The sequence below is a fragment of the Setaria viridis genome, chromosome 8 (assembly GCF_005286985.2).
Source record: "Setaria viridis chromosome 8, Setaria_viridis_v4.0, whole genome shotgun sequence".
NCBI lineage: Eukaryota > Viridiplantae > Streptophyta > Magnoliopsida > Poales > Poaceae > Setaria > Setaria viridis.
The window spans coordinates 37,454,373-37,479,400 of NC_048270.2; the positions used below are offsets into that span (position 1 = coordinate 37,454,373).

Genomic DNA, 25,028 nt, shown 5'->3' on the forward strand with positions numbered 1-25,028 from the left:
AATTTTCTAAAATTAAACAAAATTAGAAAAGCATTGCATTAATTTACCGTTATCCATTCACATCCCAAAATAATAAATTGTTGCTGCAAATTATGCTAATAGTGCATCACGCTATACATTGCTTTGTCGAGATATTTTCTTTTTACACGGTCCTATGTCTCGCCCTTTGCGTCCTGCTGTCACTAGCCTTTTTCAGGACTGGTACGATGAGATGGAGTCAAGGACGACTGCAATTCAAAGAATGATCAACACGCTACACCGAGCCTGCCTCAGTGCATGCATGTATTCAGAAAACCAAAGCAGACAGAAAATAACATGTTCATGAAGCATGCAATTTAGCCCAAAACAGACTATCCCACCTCTCCCCACTCCTGGCCCAATGGAGAAATGGCCCAATCTGGCGATTCTCTCTACTCCTGGCTACTCAATGATTCACCGTAACCCAACCAGTCCGAGACGCACAAGTCTTCTCCTCCGTTCCTTTTGCAGCTTGAAGGAGAAGCCTATGCGATTGCTGCCGGCAGGAGCAGGTGCTGCGGCGGCGAGTGGCTTGCCGCAGAGGGCGTCGTTGAGCCGCGCAGCACCCTGTGTGCGAGGGAAATGTCCGCGGGCAGCAGGGTCACGAAATAACCTGAATACTGTGGCAAATCCCTTTTACATTACAGCAGCAGGAAGCATGCAGGGTCACGAAATAACCTGAATACTGCGACTGCAGTTCTTCACGCTACCAGTTCACAAATCACAAACAACACAAGCAGGGTTCGAAGAAAACAGAGTAGCTACAAAGAAAACAGAGTTTCAGTAGATGCTCAGAACTACAGCTACGTAAGTATTGACTAATGACAACTCGTGTCTCCTCTAGCTGCACGAATTTGAACCGAAATTTGCTCGTGCAAATCTAGTCACAAATTGTAATCGCATCACAGTGAAAGAGCAGATGACAAACTGACGACGGAGCAGCGGCATAGGCACCAGCCAAGATATGATTACAAGTTAAGTACAAGGAATACAAGCCCATCATACAGAATGAATTAATCGAGGAACTCAAAAGTAGCACACATTTTGTTCAGACATGCACACAAGAATAGCCAAACACTTGAACAAGATTAAACAAGCCATGGTGTTGTTGGCGTTGGTGTTTAAGCCCAGGCACCCACCTTCATATCCACGTCCAGCCACAGCTGCTCCAAACTGTCCAACTCCTCCACACGCCTTAAACTTGGACAACAACTTACCCACGGCTGTCGCACCTTGGGAAGATTCAAGACCATCTTCAGGCTTTCGCACCCAACGATTAAGAACTTCTCTACTAACGGGAGGTCCTCCACGACAAGGAACATTATATTCGTCTCCACAATCCTGGTTTGCATAAAGCGTACTGTAGCGTGTCCTGCCCTCATGCAACATCACGAATACAGGTAGTCAATGACCTGTGATAAAAGAAAAAGGGAAAGAAGAACAGGGGACAAAACTGAAGGCAGGGGAGACCTAAACTGCAACCAAATTCAAATACTGAGCCTGTCCTCACCTTGCATCTTAGTAGCCATATTGTTGTGAAAATTGTATGCCATCTCATGTCCAATTATAGACATCCAAATCTTCACCATGAACTTGTCTGCACTGCTGTTGGAGCCCAGGCAGCCACAGTGAGGAGACCTCTTGCATACTCTCGTGCAGACCCAGCAGCTGCAGGTTGTCCAACTTCTCAATACACGTCAAGCATGGAGAGCCCCCCACACGCAGCTCTCTTGCTTGCGGTAGATTCGACACCCTCTCCAGGCTTTCACAAGACGAAATTACAAGGAAACCAGAGAGAAACATAAGGTCCTCCACAACCTTAATATTGTCCATGAAGCTTAAGCTGAGCTCCTTCAAGCTTGTGGCCTCCTGTGCAAGCTGTCGTGGAAGAGCTCTCAGCTTGGGGCTGTTCAAAAGTTGCAACGTCTTCAAACGAGGCAGCAGCTGCATCCTTGGAGGTGGGGCTTCCCCCTTTTGCTTGGCGGCAGCTCCATCCTCTCCACCTTCCTTACCTGCTGCTGTTGATTCTTCTTCTTCAACTACAAAGGTCCACTCCTCCCAGTTGGGCATATCCTTGATGATCAACGTTTCAAGCTTAGGGAAAGCAACTGCCTCTGCAGATCCGTGATTACTCACCCCACAGCCAATAAATTCAGATCCAAATTTGGTAACTGCAGTGGCTTCCTCGATTCTCAGAAATTTCAAGTTGGGGAGCTGCCCGATTGCCGGAAGATGCACACAAGATTTGCAACCCTGGAGAACCAAGTATTTCAGTGATGGAAAATAGGTAGCAGTATCTAGCCAGGTAGGAAATCTTGGACCAAAAAAATTTGCAATCCTTATATCTTCAATGCCCCGTGGAGGGATTAGCTTCTCAAAAGTCCTCTCAATATTGATTACATCCTCTTCACAATATGGATCATCTGTACGATCTGTACAACATAAATCTAATTCTTTGAGAAACTTTTTGTCTAGTAACAATGAATCGGTACTGTAAGGAGATGCTCTTTCCAACTTAATGATATGAAGATTCCTCAGCTGTGAAAGAGGACCCAGCTCGTCTAGATTCCATCCATCTTGCGTTGTAGCACTATTATCACTGCCACCACCAACTGGAAATCCTTCTAAATCATTGAGGAACTTCAGTTTAGCTATCCCTTTTGGAACCTGATTTATTGGTGATCTAGCAAGACCAAGGCGTCTCAGGTTACATAACCGAGTTATTCCTAGAGGGAGACTATACAATGCAACACAGCTATTCAAGTTCAGTATCTGAAGGTTTATGAGACAACAAATGGACTCAGGAAGACTAGATATGTCAGTTCCATCAAGATCAAGTAATCGTAGATGAATTAATCTTCGAATACAATCTGGAATACCTTGTATAACGGAGCCAGTCAAATCCAAAACTCGAATACATTGAAGTTTTGTAAATATTGTACTATCAACTCTTGATGAATTTTCATATGATATCCTCAGAGTTCTCACTTTATACTGCTCCTTATCTATGCTAGGTAACACCACCATATCCTTCACAGGGACAACTAAAATACGTCTAAATTTACTCATAACACTAACTGTTCCTGATTCTGGGTCACCAACAAAACATTCCTCTCTAGATAAATGACAAGCAAGCTGCCTTAGTAGATCATGCATTCTGCATTTACTAAGATCAGCCATTGAATAATCTGGTTCGAGGAGATTTCGATATATCAACTCATAGTAGTATTCTTTAGCTGTATCTTCTAGTAGTTGGCCATCTTGCTGATCTATGAACCCTTCAGCCACCCACATCCTCACAATATCATCACGGAAAATAACTGAATCTTCAGGAAACATAGCACAATACACAAAACACTGCTTTAAACAGTGTGGTAGATCTTCATAGCTTAGATATAAAGCACTTGTTACTTCACTGTGAAGTTTGCTCATGGATGAAGCATCTTTTCTTAAAATCTTCTTCCATTCATTCTCAGTTTGATCTTTGCTTGCCAAAACTCTTGCAATAACCTTAATTCCAAGAGGAAGACAACCACATCTGCGAACAATATCTTTCCCTAATTCTCGCAGATTTTCTACTACCTTTTCTTCCTTGATGTCCATGCTCTTCCAAAGTAACTCACATCCTACGTCCACTGACATTAAATCAACTCGGTGTGTATAGTCCACTCCAATTTCTACAGCAACAGTGTCAAGTCGAGATGTCAATAGAATTATCCCTGTAGCTGCAGTATGCATTGGGATCTTCAATAGATTTGCCCATGTATGAGAATCCCAGATATCATCCAACACAAGAAAAAAACTCTTCTCATTGATTGCTAATTTCAGCTTGCTTTGGAGCTCATCAATTGACTCATCTTGCATGTATTGTACTTCAATTTTTCGAAGAATCTCCTTTAGAATAGTAATTTCAGAGTAATCTTTTGAGACACAAACCCATGCTTGTTTGTTGAAGCACCCTTTTATTTTTTGATCGTTGTATATTTTCTGTGCTAGTGTTGTCTTACCAACTCCTCCTGTTCCAACAATAGCAAGCTTGTAAGACCTCTTGTCCTTATGTTCGAGTAGCAAATCCACTAGTTTTCTTGTAGCATTCATGACCTCCTTACCCACAAGGTAGGGTTCAACAAGGTTGGAAGTTTTTCTCAGTTTCGGTTCTAAATCTTTTCTAGTAGGTTGTATATTTGGGACAGATGAAATTACTTTATCCTTTAAAATATTGTCTATTCTTTTGTTTAGGCTTGTAATCTTGACAGCAACATGATGACGCGTCTGGATATTAGAAAAGCAAGAGAAGAGGGAAAGGCCACTGCATGTATTCGATTTGCTTGATAATGACAGAGAATGATCTGGTAATAGCTTGCTTCCTTTAGATCTAGCCAAGTCGATAATATCATCACCGTCATACATAGCATCTCTTAGCTGACCAAGACAATTATTATGATCTGATTCTTTTGAGCTCCATTGCTCTGCGTCATTAAGAAAGTTATGTATTCTCTCCATCCTTCTCTGCAGTTCTGTGAGCTCATCTTTTACACCTAAAATTAGTATGGCCTCCTCTGTAACTATCTCCTGCAACTTCTTAACACATGATCCAACAAAAGGTTCTAGTATGGTTGCCATGTTACAATGCAAAGACGTTGAGGGAGATCCACTGAACGAGTTGCAGCTGGCAATGAATGTGCAAATGTGTTAACTTGGTCTAAAAAATGACAGTTTTCAAAATTGAATTGTGTTTTGAAAAATATTAACATATAATAGTATTGATTTGTATTGTAAGATTCACATGGCATGTAGGTTAATAAATATCCTGGATGCTGGGCCACCTTATTAGTATTGCTTTGCTTTGTATTTTCAGTATGCACAATGCTATTCCATATAGATCATGAACTAATAAACTAGGTACATAATGTTCTTTAACAAAAATGAGTAGTACAATGAGGTATGAGGTATAAAGAGTTAGCATTCTGTCCTTTTATTTTGTGCTTTAAAATGATGTAATAAATTGGGACAATATTTGGTATCATGCAAAAGAAACCTCTACAATGATTGTTTGATTCACCATGAGCATACTTATGGTAATGATGATGCAAACCATGAGCAGAGCAAAAAACATACCCTGAGCAGAGGCAGAGCAAACCAGAGCTAAAGGACGCAAATCAGCAGAGGGGTAGCTGGAAACTGGAGAGCCATCACTTCCTGGCTAAAAGCTTCATCTTCCTCGTGTCACATGAATTGTGCAGCTGAAGGAGCAACTACACTTTTCTGCTACTAATCAGCAGGCGGAAGGAGTATCCACAGGGTTCCGCACGGAATCTCTTCACTCTTCAATCATCTCTCTGACACAAAGAAAAATGAAGTGGTGCATAATCAACAAATGCAAATCAGGCATGAACTAGGAGGAGAAAGATTATGAAATCTGAATTGTTATGGACTAACTGTTTTATTCGAGCTTACCAAACTGAAAGGATATGATGCAGAGACAGAGGAGGAGGATGAAAACGCAAGGAGCTGTTCCTACTGAAGCATCCTCTCTGTTCCTCCTCTTATCAGCATCACTTGAGCATCGAGAAAATGATTTCTCTGGCAGAAAACAAGTGGACTACCACACAATCACCGAAAACCAACAGAGCACACGTTAACTCCTGCAAAAAGTGGAGACACTAGAAAAGTTTAGAAGGTTAATTGACAGCCCTGTTGATCAGCACGACTAGGCTTAGCAGGTAGTAATTGACAAGAAGAATTACCGTAACTCAAAATTTTCACAGCTAATAGAACTAGAAACAGTAGCTGAACATGGAACAACTGGTAAGTCACTGATTAAAGTGCTGCATACGAGGTCGAGTCGATATGTCTAAATGCAAATTGTGTTTTTCTCCCAACAGGATCTCTTGAAACAGTGGTCCAACAGGAGTGGGCACCTTGTCCAGCATCAAAGCTTCTGCTATCTCTGCATGAAGAGAAAAGTGTTATGAAAGGCACGAAGGAAAAAAAATCTGAAAACCCTCTTTACTAAGCGGAGGCCAGGAAACTTTACATATCCAAGAACATACCTTGAGAAGAGCAGGGCGAAAGGATGCAACAGCGGAGGTGTAAATGGAAACTGGAGAGCACTTTTAGCAAAAGGCTCCTTAGAGCTTAGCACAGTGCCTGTATTTTTCCAGCACGGCCCTGGCTGTGTTCACGGCTTGCTGCATGGGTTGGGATAGGATGGAAGGCAATAATAGACTGGAGAGCTAGTAGAAGAGGTCACCTTGGAACCCTATCGTTCGTGGCCCATGCAACTGTACACCTAACAAGGGTATGAATTCTGCCTATTCTCCATGCCCAGACACAAGGTCAAGCTAGGTCTGTGGTATGGCCATCGCTATCGAGTGTGGAAGGTGATTGACAAACAAATGCAATTTCTTAACTAATCCAATATATCAACCCCATCCACTTGTTTTATGATTTTTTTATAGCTTGATGTTGCGTGTATCCATAGGCTATACATGTTGGGGCGTTTGAATATTGTGGAAGAAGCCTGCAAGCTTCCGATAGGCTGGGCTGCTTGTGGTTATGGACATCGATTCAAGATAACTACTGGGTAGAATTAATGTACAGGACCAATAAGTGCATTTAGTAATCATAGGATTAGTTGATCATATCAGTAAATATTGTCACATGCAAGATACGGAACCAGTTTAGCATCAGTTGTAAGGCTTTGGATCTCTAAGATTAGATAATGGCCTCGGTGGTGTGAACGGCCAATCTGCCTAGATCAGTAAATAGTTCATGTGGAACCATGTGCTTCGGTTTTGTTTAAGGAACACCCTGTTAAAGTTTAACACCTGTCACATCGGATGTTTGGATGCTAATTAGGAGTATTAAACATAGGCTAATTATAAAACTAATTGCACAGATGGAGTATAATTCGCGAGACGAATCTATTAAGCCTAATTAGTCCATGATTTGACAATGTGGTGCTACAGTAACCATTTGCTAATGATGGATTAATTAGGCTTAATAGATTCGTCTCGCGAATTAGCACAGGGTTCTGCAATTAGTTTTATAATTAGCTCATGTTTAGTCCTCCTAATTAGTATCCGAACATCCGATGTGACACTGTTAAAGTTTAGCACCTCATATCCAAATATGATCACATTGTATATTCCAAAAAAAATGGTGGCCATGAAATCCCTGTGCATGAATGCAAATATCAGGGACGATGGCCAAGAGCCCAAGACCCTCGTCGTTTAGTTCTGAATCCACATCACTGGCGCAAGTTTTTTCATAGTTTCGATGTCTTTTACCGTCAGTAATTTTCATCCACTCATATATAAGCCGTTCGATTTGCATGTGTTATATAAGCCGTTCGATTTGCACATGATCGTGTTTGCATAAAACTCCAGAGAACAGTGTCTTTCAGCAATTATTACAACGTACGACCCGCACCAAATTTCCTGGCATGCCCACGGGCAAGTTGTTCGCCTGCTGCGATCACCCCCTGCCAGGCAGTCAGGCAAGCGAACAATAGAGTACAGCCCACTTGACCACTTGAACCGTCAGCTTGCCAATTTGCGCTCGACCCCCAACCCCAAGGGCCCATCTCCCTCTCATCGATCGCTTTCCTGTGGAAGTTCGGTGGCGAAATTGAAGACGCATTCCACCGTAACCAGTTGCAGGCATGGCACAGTACTCGCAAGTTGCATTGCTTTGCGTTACGAATGCACCATCCTCGCGGAAACAAAGTTAAGTTCTTTTACACTGCACCCGTCTTACTACCTTATCAAGTATCAACTCTCAAGAAGTTTATACCGGGTTCCAGTCCTAACCGTCAGTTGAAAATGGTGCATTTCCAACATTCCTTAAGGATTCCGAGTGGAAAGGTATCAAGCTTGATCCTAACATATACAAGCACAGTTAACGTCTAGTTTGGGAGAAAAATCAACGTCACTCGAAAACCGTGTGTGTAACTGTCAACAGTCTGCACAATGGTTGGGTTTGGGTCATATTCTTGCCCGCAATCCTGTGGGAATCGTCGTCTTGAATCTCTCGAAGACCGGGCCTGTTCGCTTCAGCTTATAAGCCAGCTGAAAAGCTGAAACGGCTGATTTGTTGTGAGAGAAAAATACTGTTCGGTGGCTGATAAGCTGGCTAAATAAGCTGAAGCGAACAGGCCGCAAGTAGCCCAACGGTGCTCTCCAAGAAAAATAGCTTCAAACAAAGTTCAGAAAATCGTAGTTCTGATTACTGTGTGCAACATACAAAAATAGTTTTAAGAAATGAACATTGAACGTATAAAAAAATGATTAAACAAACTAAGCTGCCTTAAATGGTAAAAACTCACCAGCTGGTTTGTTGTTAGAAAAACGCACAGGATAAGCCAACATCTGATTGCCAAAAAAATCACCCAGCTTGATCACCTGCGCTACGCCATAAGTCTGCGTCAAGATGTTCTCAAAGTCTGGCCATAAAATTTTCCGCCTTCCTTTTAGCATATTCATGAACTATGGTAGCTGTGCTTTCCCTATGTCGCATATAGAATTCAGCAAGCAATATTCTATTTTCTTCTGGTAACAGATCACCGTGATGACCCTGAAAAAACACCAAACATAAGATGGTGACACTTCACAGTTAGCTTACAAACATAACTTAATCAGCAATTTCCTCACTTGGAGGTAAATTTAACGGACAACATATATGGATTGCAGAGTAAGTATTACTAACATCGAGATCCAATCTGCCTAGATCAGTAAATAGTTATGCAAATTGCTTCAGAGATTGGTGATATGAAACAGTTTATTTAGCCTCAGAGTTCTGAACAGACATAGGCTTTTAGGTTGGTGATGCCATGTGCCAATGACATGCCATCTGCCATGTGCCAATGACATGCCATGTGCCTAGCACCAGTGGAGCTAAATGATGCAAAGCAGTGGGGCAGTTGGAAAGTGGTGACAACTTGCTGCTAAGAGCTGTATAGAAAAATGTAAACTAAGATGTACCCAGCTTTTGCCTGCTTATTGGCATCGACTTTAGTTAATAAGTAATTAGTAGGTGCAATAAACAATAGAATGATTTAGTACTCCTAAGGTTGGTGGCTACGTGACCTTTTCTCAAGAGGTCAGATTCCACTAGTTAGTGAAATTTCGGCCAAAATTTGAGTTAAAAATTTAGATCTTTCGGTGAACAGTGCAATATTTTGAATGACCACTGATTTCAGTCATGACCAAAAGACAAAATTTTTGCAAAGTTCGCATTAAAATCTGTATAAATTTTAATCACTTGTGAGGGGGGCAGGCGGCGCTCTGGCATGGGGATTGGCAAGCCAGGGAGCAGAGGCCGGTATGCATGCCTAGGCACGTCATGGTGGATTGGTAGGTATAGCCCCTGTTAGCTGTTCACTTGTCATCTTCCTGTGCACCTATTTATCCCAGCATGAAGTAGTCATGGAATCTTCAGAGTGCCCTAGCTTTGTCCCGATGCTTCTCCAGTGTGGTATTCAAATAGTTATATGAAAATTTGAAACAAAATCCTTGCACTTTTGCAATTTTGCGGCCCTATAATGACTCATAAGATGAGGTGGTAAAAAGGAAAAGGAAATTTTAGACTGCTGGGAGAAAGAGGTCCTAAATATTCCCGTGGTTTTTGCACATCCGTCTGAACCTGCACAATGATGAAAAACAAAGTACATACAGCAAATGCAAAGCATATCATAGAATCAATCGAGAAAGACAAGTAGCACACATTTTATTTCAGACATAAAAAGAAATGCGCACAAGAAGAGCCAAACACTTAAAACAAGATTAATCAAGAATTCACGCAGGCCGATGAAGAGATGAAGCCTTCTTGTATTTCCACGTCAGCCCAGTAGATTAATTGGCCTGCGCTCCACAAGAGTAGACCCTTGCTGGATAAATCTCCATCTCCACGATGTTTATGTAGCATAGCTCTAGTCATTTCCATCATCAAGATACAGTACAGAAATATAATATGTAATTATGTTCAAATATCCAGTGAATGATGATACCTTGCATATTCCTAGCTATATACAATCTATAGACATCCATGTCTTCTCCGTGCACCTGTTGGAGTCCAGCTAGCCATTGTGAGGAGACATCTTGCATATCTTCTGTCAGAAACAGCTGGTGCAAGTTGTCCAAACCCTCAACACACCTCAGAGCTGGACAGAGCTGTACACGCAACTCTCTCACTTTGGGAATATTTGAGATCCTCTCTAGGCATTCACAATCTGAGACCGAAAGATCCTCGGAGAGAAACGGGAGGTCCTCCACCACCTTAAGGGGGTGTTTGGCTTCCAGTGGACTAAACTCTAGCCCTATCACATCGGATGTTTAGATATTAATTAGGAGTATTAAACATAGTTTAATTATAAAACTAATTACACAGATGGAGGCTAATCCGTGAGATGAATCTATTAAGCCTAATTAGTTCATCATTTGACAATGTGGTGCTACAGTAACCATTTGCTAATGATGGATTAATTAGGCTTAATAGATTCGTCTTGCGAATTAGCCTAGGAGTTCTGCAATTAGTTTTATAATTAGCTCATATTTAATCCTCCTAATTAGCATCCAAACATCTAATGTGACAAGGCTAAAGTTTAGCCCTGGTATCCAAACAGCCTCTAAGGCTGTGCACATCCATTAATATTAGCTCCTTCAAGCTGGTGGCCTGCTGTCCAATCTGCCGTGGGAGAGCTCTCAACTTGGGACAGTTGACATGTCGCAAGTATTCAAACGAGGCATCAGCTGCATCCTTAGAGTTGGAGCTTCCACCTTTTGCTTTGCAGCAGCTCCATCCTCTCCACCTTCCTTACCTGCTGCTGTTGCTTCTTCTTCTTCAACTACAAAGGTCCACTCCAGTTGGGCATGCATATCCTCGATGACCAACGCTTCAAGCTAGGGGAAAGCAACTGCCTTTGGAGATCGGAAATTACCCACCCCAAAGCCAATAAATTCAGGTCCAATCTTGGTGACTGCAGTGGCTCCCTCCATTCTTAGATATTTCAAGTTGGGGAGCTGCCCGATTGCAGGAAGATGCACACATGATTTGCAATCAAAGAGGATAAAGTCTTTCAGTGAAAGCAAATGTCTAGGCAGTACCCAGCCAGAAGGGAAACCACCAACCACAAAATCCCTTCAAACATAGACCTTCCAGGTTCTTTGGAGGTATTAGCTGATCAAATATCTTCTCAATATTACTAACAACCTCTTCGGAGTATGGTTCCTCCACACATTCAGTGCAATGTAAACCTAATACCTTAAGATGCTTTTTGTTAGTTAGTAGTGAATCTATACTGCAAACAGCAGATGCTTCCAGTTTTGTAATAACAAGCTGCCTCTACTGCAAAAGAGGACCCAACTCTTCTAGATTCCATCCATCTTGCATTCCAGTGCTATAATCACTTCTACCACAAATTGGAAATCCTTCTAAATTATTGAGGTATTTCAAAAATCCAATATCTTTTGGAACCTTATTTATTGGTAAACCGCTGAGACCAAGACTCCTTAAGTTGCATATTCTACTGATTGCTAAAGGAAGGCTATGCAAACTGTCACACTTATTCAATTCCAATACCTCAAGGTTTTTGAGAGAACCAATAGACTCCGGAAGGCAAGTTATGCTAGTTTCATTAAGATTCAACGCAAATGAATCAAAGTTCCAATATAATCTGGAATATTTTCTACACTTGACCCACTTAAATCCAAAACACGAATATATGGAAATCGCTTGAAAATTGGAGATTCAACTACCAGTGACTTGTCACAGAAATTTATTAAAGTTCTCACTTTGAGTTGATGCCTGTCCACAATAGGTAAAGAGATCCTATTATTGCCTGTTACAACTAACACACGTCGCAATTTAGATATACTCCTGCCCTCCAATGATTGTGGGTCTCCAAAGAAACACTCGTTTCTTGATAAATGCTGAGCAAGCTGTCTTAACAGGTCATGCATTTTGCACATGTATGAATTTGCATACATAGGATCTGGTAGGAGGTTCCTTGAGATCAACTCATAGAAGTATTCTTCTGCTGTATCTTCCAGTAGTTGGTTCTTTTGCTTTTCAATAAAGCCTTCAGCAATCCAGAGCTTGACAAGATCATCACACCATAGTGTCCAATCTTCAGGATACAAAGCACAGTAAAGAAAACATTGCTTCAGGTTTTGTGGTAGCTGATCATAACTCAAGTACAAAGCACCTCTGAGTTCAGCAGGGAGCTTACTCATGGACCAAGCATCATTGTCTAGAATCTTCTGCCATGCACTCTCTGTTGTCTCCTTCACTGCAAGAACACTAGCCATAGTCCTAATTGCAAGAGGAAGGCCACCACATTTCTGAACAATTTCCATTCCTTTGTCCTGCACGTTGTATACTTCTTTCTCATCAAATATGTTCATACTCTTCCAAAGTAGCTCCCATCCTACTTCCTCTAACATCAATGCGACTCGATGCATGTGTTCCACTCCAATTGCCTTTGCAACTATATCCTGTCGAGTTATTGTTACAATTGTTAGTTGAGCTGCAGCATTGAGTGGCGTTCTTAGTAAATTGGTCCGTACATCAGACTCCCACAAGTCATCCAACACAAGGAAAAAAACTGTTTCCTTCAATGGCTTCTGCAAGTTTGGCTTCGAGCTCTCCGATGCTTTCACAATTTTCTTTGTCCACTCCAATATTTTGGAGTATTTCTTTCAACAGAGCAACTTGAGAGTACTGTTGGAAAACACAAATCCATGCATGCTTCTTAAAATTACCCTTCACTCTTTGATCATTGTATAATTTCTGAGCTAGTGTTGTTTTTCCAACTCCTCTTGTTCCAACAATTGCCATCTTGTAAGCCTTCTTGTCCCTGTGTTCTAGCACCAACCCTACCAATCTATGGGTAGCATGTATGATCTCTTTTCCAACAAGATTTGGTTCTACCAGGTGGGATGTTTTTCTCATACTTGACACTGAAATTCTATCAGCGGGTTCTGTTTCAAACTTGAATTCTCTACCTAACTCTTTAAGCCTCTCTATTCTTTTGTTGAGGCCTCTAATATTTATAGCAATCTCACGACGTGTCTTGATAGCCGAAAAGCAAGAGAAAGAGGGAAATTCATTGCATGTAATTAATTTTCTTGATGATGATGAAGAGTTTTCTCCTAGTAGATTGCTCCCTTTAAACCCGGCCATGTCAATTATATCATCGGCACATACATTGCATCCTTCAGCTCACCAATCCAATTACTAACCGCTAAGTCTTCAATCCTCCTCTGGTCAGCATCTTTCAAAAAATACTGTATTTGTGTCATTATTTGTTGTAGGTCACTAAGCTCTTGTTTAACACCTAGTATCTGTATCGCTTCCTCTGTAATAAGTTCTTGGAGCTTTTGGATGCATGATCCCGCAAAAGAAAATAATATGGTTGCCATTAGGTGAATCCTTGAAGCAGACCCACCACCACCAATATATCTTTTCAGAACTAAGAAAACCAGCAATATGAGGGACTAGCTAGTGAGATTCCTTAAACAAGGTTTCATAGTGTTATTCCATAAACGATTGAAATTGGACCTGAAAGTTATAAAGTTTATAGAAGTATGTCAAATATGTACGCACTTGAAAGACGTACAGCACCACATGCTCCTATGAGTACTCATTATATTGTGTAAACTACTACTTGACAGAATCTCACATTGATTGCGAAATGAATAAAGGATATGTAAATGATGAAAGCATAGGAAAAATTCACACCATGCACTAGCGGGCAAATAGACAAAACCATCTTGGGTGGACATAGGGGCATCCATCCATGAGTTTTAGGATTCTTTATGCACTATGTTCCAGACTAAAACCCATGTAATGGATCTTTGATTTCCTTTCACATTAGCCATTTATCGATATTATTCTTGTTTTTTTGCAATTATAACTTCATCTACAGTAAGGATAGGAGGCTGCAGGATTTCATTTCCGTGAACGGGAGATGGACGTAACTTGTAATGATGCTTGGAAGAAGTTAGAAGATTCAAGTGCGCTTAAGTGCACAATCCTTACCTGAATCAAAGACCTATTTTCAACAGGCCTGACTGACAATAGAAGTCAAGGATGCAAGATCATCCACCACCAGCAACAACAGTTTGGTCAATCCAATACTGAAGGAAGGGGAACAGAGATGAATTTTTCAAATAATATCCCTCAATGAACTGAACAACGATAGCCAATATGCGGTCATCACCATGAAAGAGTCGCGATTACTCTGGAAAGAAAAATGGATAAAACTCAGAAGGGTGGTTGAATTGAGAAATAAAGAATCTCTAGATAGTATAGGCTTTTGTGCACTACCAGAGTAGCAACACCAACACCCTCTTCTGTTCTCTAATATGTTGAGTGATGCAGATGACCTTATTCTTCCTTGACTGGAGATGACGTAGAGGATAACTTCAAGATGCAGTGTGAGGCAGTAAATTCGACAGAATTCACACTTGTATCCCTCATAAAATAAAATCTCAACAGACAATGATACATGCCTGCAACTGCAACGCAAGTTTGTGAGACTACTTGACATGTCGTAACTACGAATTAATCTTAATGGAACACATTGTGTTAACCAATTAATAGGCAGATAAGGAATGAAAGAAATGCACCTTTTAGAAAGACAGTACTCAATCCCAAACCATATTGCCTTGCATCCTCCTCTGCTTTTCCTCACTATAGCAGAGGAAATGTGATGTAGCATTCATGCTAGTATGCTACCAATTGCACGAGGAGAGTGATGAATATTTATCACTTCAAGCAATTCACCATAATGAAATAGAAATAGATAATTATAATGAGTCCATCACCACGACAGAATTATAAGGCCCAAGATCTCTGCTGTAAAGGAGAAAATCATGGATAATGATTAGAAGCGAGTGATTGAATCAAGAATAAGAAATAGGATGTTCAGTCTCAATATAATAAAACATAAGTGCATCAGGATTAATGGCCTGTTTGGATGGGAAGTGTTTGTGGAAAAATCATAATCAAGCAAATTTAGAATTTTAGAGCCTCTTGTATTTAGAGAATGATGAGGATGACCTTGTTCTTCCTTGAGATGGAGAGTAAAAATTACTTGAAGCAGAAGTCAGAGCCAATAGATCAGAAAGAATTCGCACTGATATATCACTGCAAAAATGGAATATGATATACGCCTGCAAATGCAGTGTAGCATAAAGTGAGACAGCAGAATGAAATGCATCCCTCATTCCCTCTAACAACCAACTGAAATGGACGAAGGAATGCACCTCTTCTCGCGCAGCCACGATGATCTGCTATTCTGCTACTCTGCTACTCTGTTTGTTTTGGCTTTCGTCGGTAGGGGAAAGAGACGAAGGGCCACATTTTGTCAGGGGAGCAAAGAATCGCGCGGATGACACGCAAAGTTTCTTCGGATGCTCTCAAACAGAGAAGAAATGAAGAATCGCTCCAGCTTTAGGAAAAGAATGTAGATATCAACTGTACAGCAACATGCAAAGAACCTTCTTTTCTTCCTTCCCTTCTGCTTCGCTTTGCTATCGACGAGAGTAAGCTGTTGCTATCAAGTTGGAGAGAGGAGGAAGTCGAGCTGGGCTCAGCACGGGAAAAAGGGATCTATCTTTTATTTTTGAGCGACCTCGCTGCTATCTTTTATTTTTGAGCGACCTCCTCGCTGCTATCTGCTCTTGGCTTGAGCAGAAAGGTGCAGCTTTGCTATGATTAGTTTGGATTTAGTGATGCTTGTCTACTCTTTCCATGAATTTTAGTTGTGTTGTACCCTTCGATAAATTAGACCAGCTAGTTGTGCAATGCGATCTCCAATTTGCACAAACATGTGATCCATGGGCAATTGTGTTGACTTTAATAGTTTAATTAGTGTCTTGAAAAAGAATTGCATGTTAGTTCCACGGGCAATTTACATAGTTTCGCTCTACTCTGTGAATTCCCCAAACTGCTAGTTGATAATTTGCCCCTTTCAAATATAGACGAAGACTTGTATTTCTATGTAACTGGTTTGTTATATTAGCATCTCGTAAGGAAGAAGAAATCTCAAGTCCGCACAACATGTCAAAAATGTGAAAATGATTACTTCAGTGATCATGATGGAACTCTCGCCGGCCGGCATTTCGTCATTTCATCGTACAATGTAAAACAACCACTACCGGAAACAGTAGCCTCAAAAGAAATTGGCAAACAGCACACGGCATCTACAGTGCCAGCAAACGTTTCTTTGCCGAGTGCTAAAACCGACGCTCGGTAAAAAAAAAAGTAATATGATGGCAAGAAGATGGTCATGGCGCCTTTGCCTATTGTCCACTAGAAAAAACACTTAGCAAATATGGCATGTTTGCCGAGTGTCCACGGAAGAAAACACTCAGCAAAGGTGGCTTCTTTGCCGAGTGTTAACGGGAAAAAACACTCGGCAAAGGTGGGTTCTTTGCCGAGTGTGACACCCCTGACAATCAGCAAAATCTGTGCATTCTAGTCCAGATTTTGGCCTCTTTGCCGAGTGTCACAGTGATACTCGGCAAAGAGGCCAAAATCTTGCCGAGAATGCACATATTTTTGCCACGTGGTACTCCTTTAATCCTTGCAAATGCTAGTTCCATGAAAGCATCGATCTTCTGAATCCATTCATCGGTTAACGAACCCTAACTAGAGCAGCCCGTGTACATCCACTCACGGTCATCCATCCTCTAACATATCAGCAAGTAATTTAAAAATCAATTGCATCTACAGGTTCCTTACAGAAGTATTTTTTTTTCTCCAACATGTTTTTTATCACTAGGGCTCACAACTCAGTGGTAGAAGGGCGAATGGGAAAACAGACATGAATAATGCAACATAGACATAAAAGTAGTAGTTTCTTGATTACCTATCCTTAGAGAATTGTTGCCAACCGGATCCGATGAAAAACAAGTTTTAGCTGCTGATTCATGTCAAGCATATCTCCTACACCTAAGCCATAAATGCAGTGCGTTATGAAGATCGAGTTGGAAAATCTAGTAAATAAATGAGGATATATCTTTAAAGATATTTACTAGTTTCAATTAATTTATTTAGTTGTTCTGTCACGTGTCTTAATATATGGTTCTATATAGTGGTACAAGTAAAGGCTCCAGTCGAACTATTTCTAGTTGATTACTCCACACTTCTAAGTAGAGCGGAATCAGGGTTATCAGAGATGGCAACAAGTGGTTCAGTTGTTCCATACAAGATCCGCCTTCTCCTTGCTGTAATCGTTGTCGCCCACCTTTCCTCCACCGGTATGTCCCTCTTTCCCTCTGATGTAATTTGGAAATGGACTGGACTAATATATATACATTTTTCAAGAGATTAAACACATAGATCTTTTTAACACTTGCTAAATCGAACCTGTTTCATGAGTCGATACACTACAAGAAATGTGTTGATCTATGACGAAAATTTTACAACACATTTGTTCTCTTCACAGATCTATGATGTTTTTTGGCTGAAAACGTCATAAAGTTTCACATCCAAGCAAATTTAGTGACCAAGTTACAAAACATCATAAAAGTTGCTACTGTAGTAAAAAAGAAATCATCATAAAAGTTGCCACTATATAAAAAAGAAATCGTCACTAGCTATTACATGATAGTTTTGTGATGATATAAGCTCCGCGAAAATATCATAAAACAACCAGGATCCCACATGTAAGTTTAAGCTAATAAATAGGATGGTAAAATAAAACGTAAGATGTGCTCCTCCCGTGGGTCGAACCTGTTACCGATCGAATGGGAAGTCTTTACCGCGACCGGATCCCACATGTAAGTTTCAGGTGAGTCTTTACCGATTGAATGGCCGGCCCCATGCTTCGCTACCTTCACAAAGACTTTCGCTGCGCAGATCTGCAACGGTTTGTGGCGAGAATGGCGCATTCTAGCGGCGACGGGAGGATGAGGAGCCACGATGAGGTCAGTCCCCTGGTTTGAGGCGCTACTTTCCCCTATTGTCCTAGGGACTAGGGTGCCCGATCTTCTGTCAGATGAGGATAACTCTCGATTTGGTGGAGTAGCAACACACTCGATCCTGTTTCTGATGAGCAAGATCCGACTCCCACAATCGAAACACCACTTCTCCTTTTGTTATCAACCGTGCATAGCCTGATTGTCCTCGCCATGAAGGCTAATCCCTGCCTGCGAATGGAAGAACACAAGCAAGAATAAGTTAGATGCAATCTAAATATTGCTAATAATATGAAGCACATGAGTTAGGGTCTCACAAACCGATAAATGGTGAAAATGTTCAAAGACAGATTAATCTAAACAAAACCCGAGTGTCTAGGGTGGCGGCTACTGAGTTTTATATATCCAAGAGGTGGAGGCCAAGGGGAGGATGACCTAGGGCATCCTTGGGGCGTTCTCCCCCTGGTTGGGGTGCACACCAACTTGGGCCTAAGTCCCAAGCAAACTTACAAAGCTTAAGGCCCGACAAAAGGTGATGCAACATGCTGGCAGATTCTATACATCCACTTGTTTTGATGATTCCTGTTGACTCATATGGAATTTTGACATGAGATTAGTGCCATTGGAAAGTGTATCTTCTCAGCTTTCCATGCATATATAGAACATCCAAAACGGACTCCGTATGTTAATTCTAAGGTGGGCTGCTTCTGGACTCTGAGGTGGACTCAATCTTGATATAGTTTGGGCCTCCAACTTGGCTTAGACGTCCTTGCTGGTCCTCTCCGCCTCCATGCCTCTCTTCAAGTACTTCCTGATCCTCCCTATGGTTTCTGATTATCATAAATATCTTTAGGTAGCAATCTATTCTCAAAATAACTAAAAAATATTACATAGGAAGGAGTTCACCTTATCATCCATGACTCTCTCCAAATATTTCTTTGTCTTGTGTGTATCCATAATAGTCATGTCATTATCATTCTCCCCTTCTTAAAGCAAACCGTCCTCGGTTTGACTGTAGTTGTAGAAGATGTCATGAGTAATAACCAACAATGTTCCCTTTCTTGGAATTGTATCTATTTCTTTAAAACAAAACTAAAAGAACTTGACATTATAGCATTAGCATTATTGCAGCTCCCGCCTTGATTATATTGTTGCACAGTCGAAGGAGATTTCAGTTTTGAACAAATATAAACTCGGTGTACCATATATTCTCCTTTACAATTATACTTGCCAATAAAGTGATATGTATGAGTAGACATGTCAATTCAAAATATGCAAAATGTCTCTCCTCCAAATAATTTAAATTGCACCGAATATCAATTCAATAGAACCCAAAGTATTTAAAGAAGACAATTTCAGCTCATCATGTGCACTAGTTATGGGGACAAAAACTTTATTTACAACACAAGTATATAGATCGAAAGTAAAAGTGTTGTGCTTATTCTCTAGTTGTGACATAGGAATAAAAGAATCACTATCACACAACTCTTCTTTATCACAAGGAACAACAAGAAAATCATCTTGTGACAAGGATAAAGCAAGTAAAGGTTCCGCTAACGGTTGCTCTATATTAGCATGATTGGTGGGAAAATTCAGCATATCAAGACAATTCTTACCTTCCGTGAGTGTAGCACTATGTGCATTACCTTTGCTCTTATGTGCAACATAGTCGAAGGTGCATCATGACACGAAGATCCTCAATGTTCACATGAGGCTATGTCATCATGCTCTTCCTCATCCTTGTGTGGTTGAATCTCCTGCAAAAGGTTAGGGACAACAGGAGGTATAACAATAGATTGATCAGTAAAAAAGACATCACGATACCTCATACCTCAGTGTGTCATCAAAGCCCAAGACAAAGTCCTTCATAATCATTGTTGTCGTTGACTTTGTCACCCAAAACAACACCCTCATCAATGTTCTCCTCAACATCAGAAGCACTAATATAGCCACCATCCTCTGAAACAATGTATGCTTGTGGACTGGTGCAAACGTTGTGAATGTGACCAAATCCATGGCAACGGCAGCACCAAATTGCAGAAGTGTGTCCCATGGCGGCGAAAGATGCACTCTTTGCCAGTACTTGCAAAGAAGCTTTACTAGAGATCTGAAGTCGTCATGGTTGTGTTGACGTTGCAGACGCGGGGGTGGAGGATCTTGTAAAAGCTGCAGCACACCCTTTTGCAATTGCTTCCTGCACACCTGTCATGAGCTGGTCCAGGAACAGGTATTCTCCCCGTAATGCTGTATGCTTAGAGTTAGCTCTAATCATGTGCTTGTATGACCCTTGCTAATATACATAGATGCCATTAGGACCTTTTGTACGCTTTGCTCCCGCTAACCTTAGGTTTATTCTTTATTCTTGAGATTAGCTTGTGTGTGTGCGTCACATTATCCTCAAAAATTTATCATGGCTTACCCTATATGAACTTTGATCTATTATTTAAGTTTATGATCCTAGATATGTATCCGATAAATCCTTTTACACCAATGCCATCCTTTTAAAAAATATAAATAACGATACCCTGAATACTCTCCAGGTAAAATGCTACAACGGTATATCCGTGCGGTTGCGGATTTATTCGCAACGTTAAGAAATACCAACCACGACTGACGATTGATCTTAAATCTCCTTTTGATCTGCTTCCAGGGGAAGCTCAGCACAAGGTGTGCCTTGAGTAAAGCTACATGGTGGGTGACTGCGACGGCTGTGCAAGAGATCGGGCTATCCCAAGGGCGGAATGTGCCGCAAGCCGCCTAAAAAATGCCGTTTTCTCTCAGGACAGAGAAATAACTCCCCAACTCTTTGTTGACTGCTGCTGCTTTGATTGATGAAATGCTGGTCATGCATGGATGCCTGCATATGAAATAATTAAATAAAAGCTTTTGGGGTGGCTGTTTTTTTATGTATATGCTGTCAAGGAGAAAACAAAAGTAAATTAATGAAGATGCGGTGAGAAATCTGGGTGTTCGTCTATTGTCTGGAGATCATCGCATATCAAAATAAAAAATGCTAAACGATATCGACAAGAATCAGTGAGTTTGTATATGTATTCTGTGGATACAACACACGTCACAGTTATGGGAAGAAATGACCTACTATCTTGGCCATTTTTTGTTGAGAAGGAGGATTGTCCTTCTCTACTCTCCTTGGCAGATTCTCTGCATCATTCAAGTTTCAGCTATAGCCTACATGCACAAATACAGTGTGGAGCTCCTGGAAGTAATAGAAGTGCCAGCATTTTGGCTTTGGATCTCTCCACTGTCTCTATGTGAAACTGGAACCGAAGTTGTGTAGGCCTGAATACTGTCTCTCTCCTTTCTTTATTCCTTGCACAGCTAGCTCTTTCTGTGAGATCCTTTTCTATATGCGCATGGCCGCAAGTAGAAATACATGTTGAGCATCATGAACAATATAATCTGCTCTTGGAACCTCCATGAATAATGTGTTATCCGTGACTCCCTGAGTTATATCTTCCTCTGTCTAGGACCTTTTATATGCGCATCGCCCCAAGTAGTAATACATGATTGAGCATCATAAACTCATGAAGCTGCTCTGGCAACCATGGATCTCTAGGTGTGGCGGCAGCAGCCCGACAACGGCATGGCTGCGGCCCCTTCCCTCTTCTCAACGGCAGCACCCTCTGGCACCGGCGACCTCATCTGGAGTGGCCGGGCCTGTCGTGAGATCCTAGCGGTAAGCCATGAAGAGACCCCAACCAGATCTGCGCACGGGAGGCATTGATTCCACGGAGACCAAACCTGCTCGTCGGCGTGGTCGACACAACCTCGACCTCGGCGTGGTGGTGCGGCGGGATGGGTAAAATCTTCTTAGCTTCATTTGATTCCTCAGTTCCGTGCCCCAAAAATTATAACAAATCCCCAATTTTTCTTACTGCGTGCAGATGAAAAGTTCAAACAGGCATCGTTTTTGTTGGTGAGTCTTCACCATCCCATAGAGATTATTTACTATTTCTCACCATTCTTGAACATTGAACCGGATTTATTCTTGGAGATCTATTCTGCAATTGAGCTTGTGAGTTGTTGACGATTGGGTGACCCACCCTTCCCCATCCAAACCAGTGGAGTAGACCATGAGGCAAGCATCCGGGAAATTGTGGCTCTCTCGTTCAATCTGGAGGTGATAGCATATGGATTACGATTATTTGTTTTATGCACCTCCATGTTTTTTAGCGTTTTTAATGGTCTGATTAGCCTGGTGCATTTGGCATATGTGCTGTAGCATGGATACTTCTGATTGTTTTCTTTAATTTATTCGGATATTCAGATAGCGCACCTTGCATTGCGTCCATGGTTTCATATACATTCATGCACCAGGCTGCATAGGTTTATTTGATTCCATTTATTTTAATTACGGCCAGGTACCAGGCTGCATAGATTATAGGCACCGGATTTATTTTTGAATGATTGATCACTCTTATAATCGACCGTCATTGGCCCTTCACAGTATTTTGACAATGTATTGTGTGTATTTCAGAATTCATCTATCATATTTAAAATTTTGAGGTGGTAAGATCTCAATAAATCATAAGTCAGCTGACTAAAGTACAAGGTTATAGTAAATTGCAGACAAGGGGCAAATATTCTAATAAATCAGTTACAAAATTCCCTGTTAACAGATTCTGGTAAGTCATGGTTGTTGGATTTACAAGGTTATAACCAGCCATGGATTCTAGTAAATCTCATAAAGGACAGATTCTAGTGAGTTGTTTATAAAATTCTCATAAAAGATTAACCACGTACAAGGGCATAAAAGTCACATAACAATTTACAAAATTCTTGACACTGAAATGTGGTAACTCGCCCTCCTGATGGATCCTCGTAACTGCCTGAACATTTACCATAGTTTGCATGCGTTAGTTCAACATGTATTGAAAATATAAGAAGGTTCTTGCTGGAGTTGGGGCACACAGGTCTTGATGTTTATCTACATGGCTGATTATTTGCATCAAAATAAACACATAACCTACCGTCTATTTATCCGTACTGCCACTCAACTAACTTGTTTCCGACTAACAATTTCCTGCTAGCTAATTTCCTTATAGTTCCAGTCCACTTATTATCAATGGATTAGTGTATTCACATTACACAGAAATAATGCTTATCTCTTATCACTATGTCAGTGGCAAGCCAGAGCTCTGTCTCTGGTAATTTTGTTACCGCAGTCATAATTACCATAATTTGTTTCCTTAGTATCTCCAGTTCTCAGCTGTCATATTATAAATTTGGACATAATTGTGGCTCTTTCCAGCATGCCTGTTTTTAATTCAATATGTACAGTTCCAGGCTTTCAGGCTTGCTAAATGATCATATTATTTGTTCTGTTCTTCTTTTTAAATGACTACAGGTGATGATGCCTCGTGGGAATCTCCGGGTAGCATCTGTGCACCTACTTTAGATAGCAGCCTACTCAGCACTGATTGATAGTGCTCCAGCTCCCTTGTGCCTTCTCTCCACCGTCCTGGTGCCTACCTGCATGATCAGATTCAGTTGGAGCTAGGGAAAGCAAGCAACATATAATCGAGTTCAAGAATGTGGAAGCAAGCACTTTGTGTCATATTCAGCAACGTGAAATAGTGTCATGTTATATTACAAGTATTGAATCTGTATTGTCATTTGTAATCGATCCGCTTTGAAAAAAGTGATTGTTTCAATCTGTATTGTGGTAACTCACCATTGTATTATAGTAACATACAATCGAGTTGTAGTCAATTACGTCACAGCGTAGTCTACATATGGATTCCATATAGTGAATAGTCTACATTATCATCTCAAACATTGGGATTAACGTAACTATGTCACGGCAAAATCGGTCTCTTCATTATAGTGATTGGTTCCTCCACACACCTCAATTCATTATCGATGAGGTGGGGGTTAGCCAGCGTTGCTTCCAAAGTGCGACTGACGCTGGAAACAATGTGGCGTCTCTAGAAATGTTTTTATTTTATAGATGTGATGGATTTAAGCATTATAGTTGTTCTTGTCGTTTTATCACAAAAGATCTCTCCGTATCCTTGACAATAATCTTAACTAAGTTTTCATTCTGCCTCAGTTTTTTCCCCTGACAGCCATGACATGCAGTACTCATTAATTTACCTATTTAAACGTTTGTTCATTCTTGCTCCAGATTTATGTTCAAAGGTACCCATTGAACACAGCATGAAGCGATTTCATTGAAAACTGTTTGGGACAACAGGTAAAACATTTCCTTGATGGTAAGGCCTACTTCTGACATTCATGACAGTAGAGTTGATCTGGTGTCATCTTCTGGAGCTCATGCATCTGGCAGATGTCAGTGATCTATCGAATCATCATGGCTGCTGGAGTTTTGTCAGGAATTGATGGCGCCCGGTTTATAGCTATCTGCCTGTCGAATCTCAAGTTCTCAATAGCTGCTGATATGTCCTTCCACTCGCTTCTCCATGGCTATGTTCTTCCACTCACTTCAGTTTTCTCTAATATCTCAAGTATGTTCAGAAAGAAAGCAATTCAAAATTTCCTTTCATGTGGTTTGGCGAGAGGGCAAGAGGAATTCATATCTCACACTGGTAGCATCGTAGGGAGACCTTTTAAGTGGGGAATAGTGTAAGCTAGTCAAATTTTATTAGCAATTTACTAAGTGTAAGTTTATACCACCCAAAATTAAACAAGAGCATAAATAAAGTAAACAACATATGCATGAAATGACAACAATTTAAGTCCATCTTTTGATAGTGTTATCATGTGAGGGTCCAGGCTGCTCCTAACCGTGAGCATGGCTGATCGATCAGTTTTACACTCTGCAGATGTCGCACATCTTTACCCACAAGTCGCGTAAAAGTTCAAAAGAACTTTTGATCCAACCATGCGGTGTTTGCAAGGCACCGTACCACACTTCCAAGGTGTGATTGCATAGGGACGTTACGAGGCCTTTACAAAGATTCCCTAATAAGAAGTAGTCCGCTAAGGTTTCATGATCAGCGCAGTGCATAATGGTCCCCTAGTGGTATAGTGTCTTAGCAAAGCCCACTTCCCAAGAGAGCGAGTGCTATACACCAACTACTATCTCTCCCTCTTGCCCTT

General features: G+C 41.0%; 1 protein-coding gene and 1 pseudogene across 3 annotated transcripts; both read right to left on the reverse strand.

Moving 5' to 3' along the window:
- Positions 1–954: 954 nt before the first annotated feature.
- LOC117834776 (putative disease resistance protein RGA3) lies at positions 955–6,370 on the reverse strand. Of its 3 annotated transcripts, none has more exons than XM_034714310.2 (6): positions 6,072–6,370; positions 5,766–5,968; positions 5,476–5,663; positions 5,137–5,357; positions 1,529–4,687; positions 955–1,430 (listed from the first exon to the last, which is right to left on the reverse strand). In XM_034714310.2, the coding sequence occupies exon 5, from the start codon at positions 4,639–4,641 to the stop codon at positions 1,573–1,575; it is 3,069 nt and encodes a 1,022-aa protein (XP_034570201.1). In that variant the 5' UTR covers positions 4,642–4,687; positions 5,137–5,357; positions 5,476–5,663; positions 5,766–5,968; positions 6,072–6,370; the 3' UTR covers positions 955–1,430; positions 1,529–1,572. The 3 variants fall into 3 exon arrangements, with proteins under 3 accessions (XP_034570201.1, XP_034570200.1, XP_034570202.1); XM_034714309.2 differs by having other exon boundaries at positions 955–1,390; positions 6,072–6,369; XM_034714311.2 differs by having other exon boundaries at positions 955–1,390; positions 5,476–5,681; positions 6,072–6,369.
- Positions 6,371–11,630: 5,260 nt separating this feature from the next.
- On the reverse strand, positions 11,631–15,568 carry LOC140220144 (putative disease resistance protein RGA4; annotated as a pseudogene).
- Positions 15,569–25,028: the final 9,460 nt, after the last annotated feature.

Bases quoted from the DNA above. Each gene is read 5' to 3' on its own strand.
- LOC117834776 (XM_034714310.2), bottom strand. From the start codon at position 4,641: ATGGCAACCATACTAGAACCTTTTGTTGGATCATGTGTTAAGAAGTTG.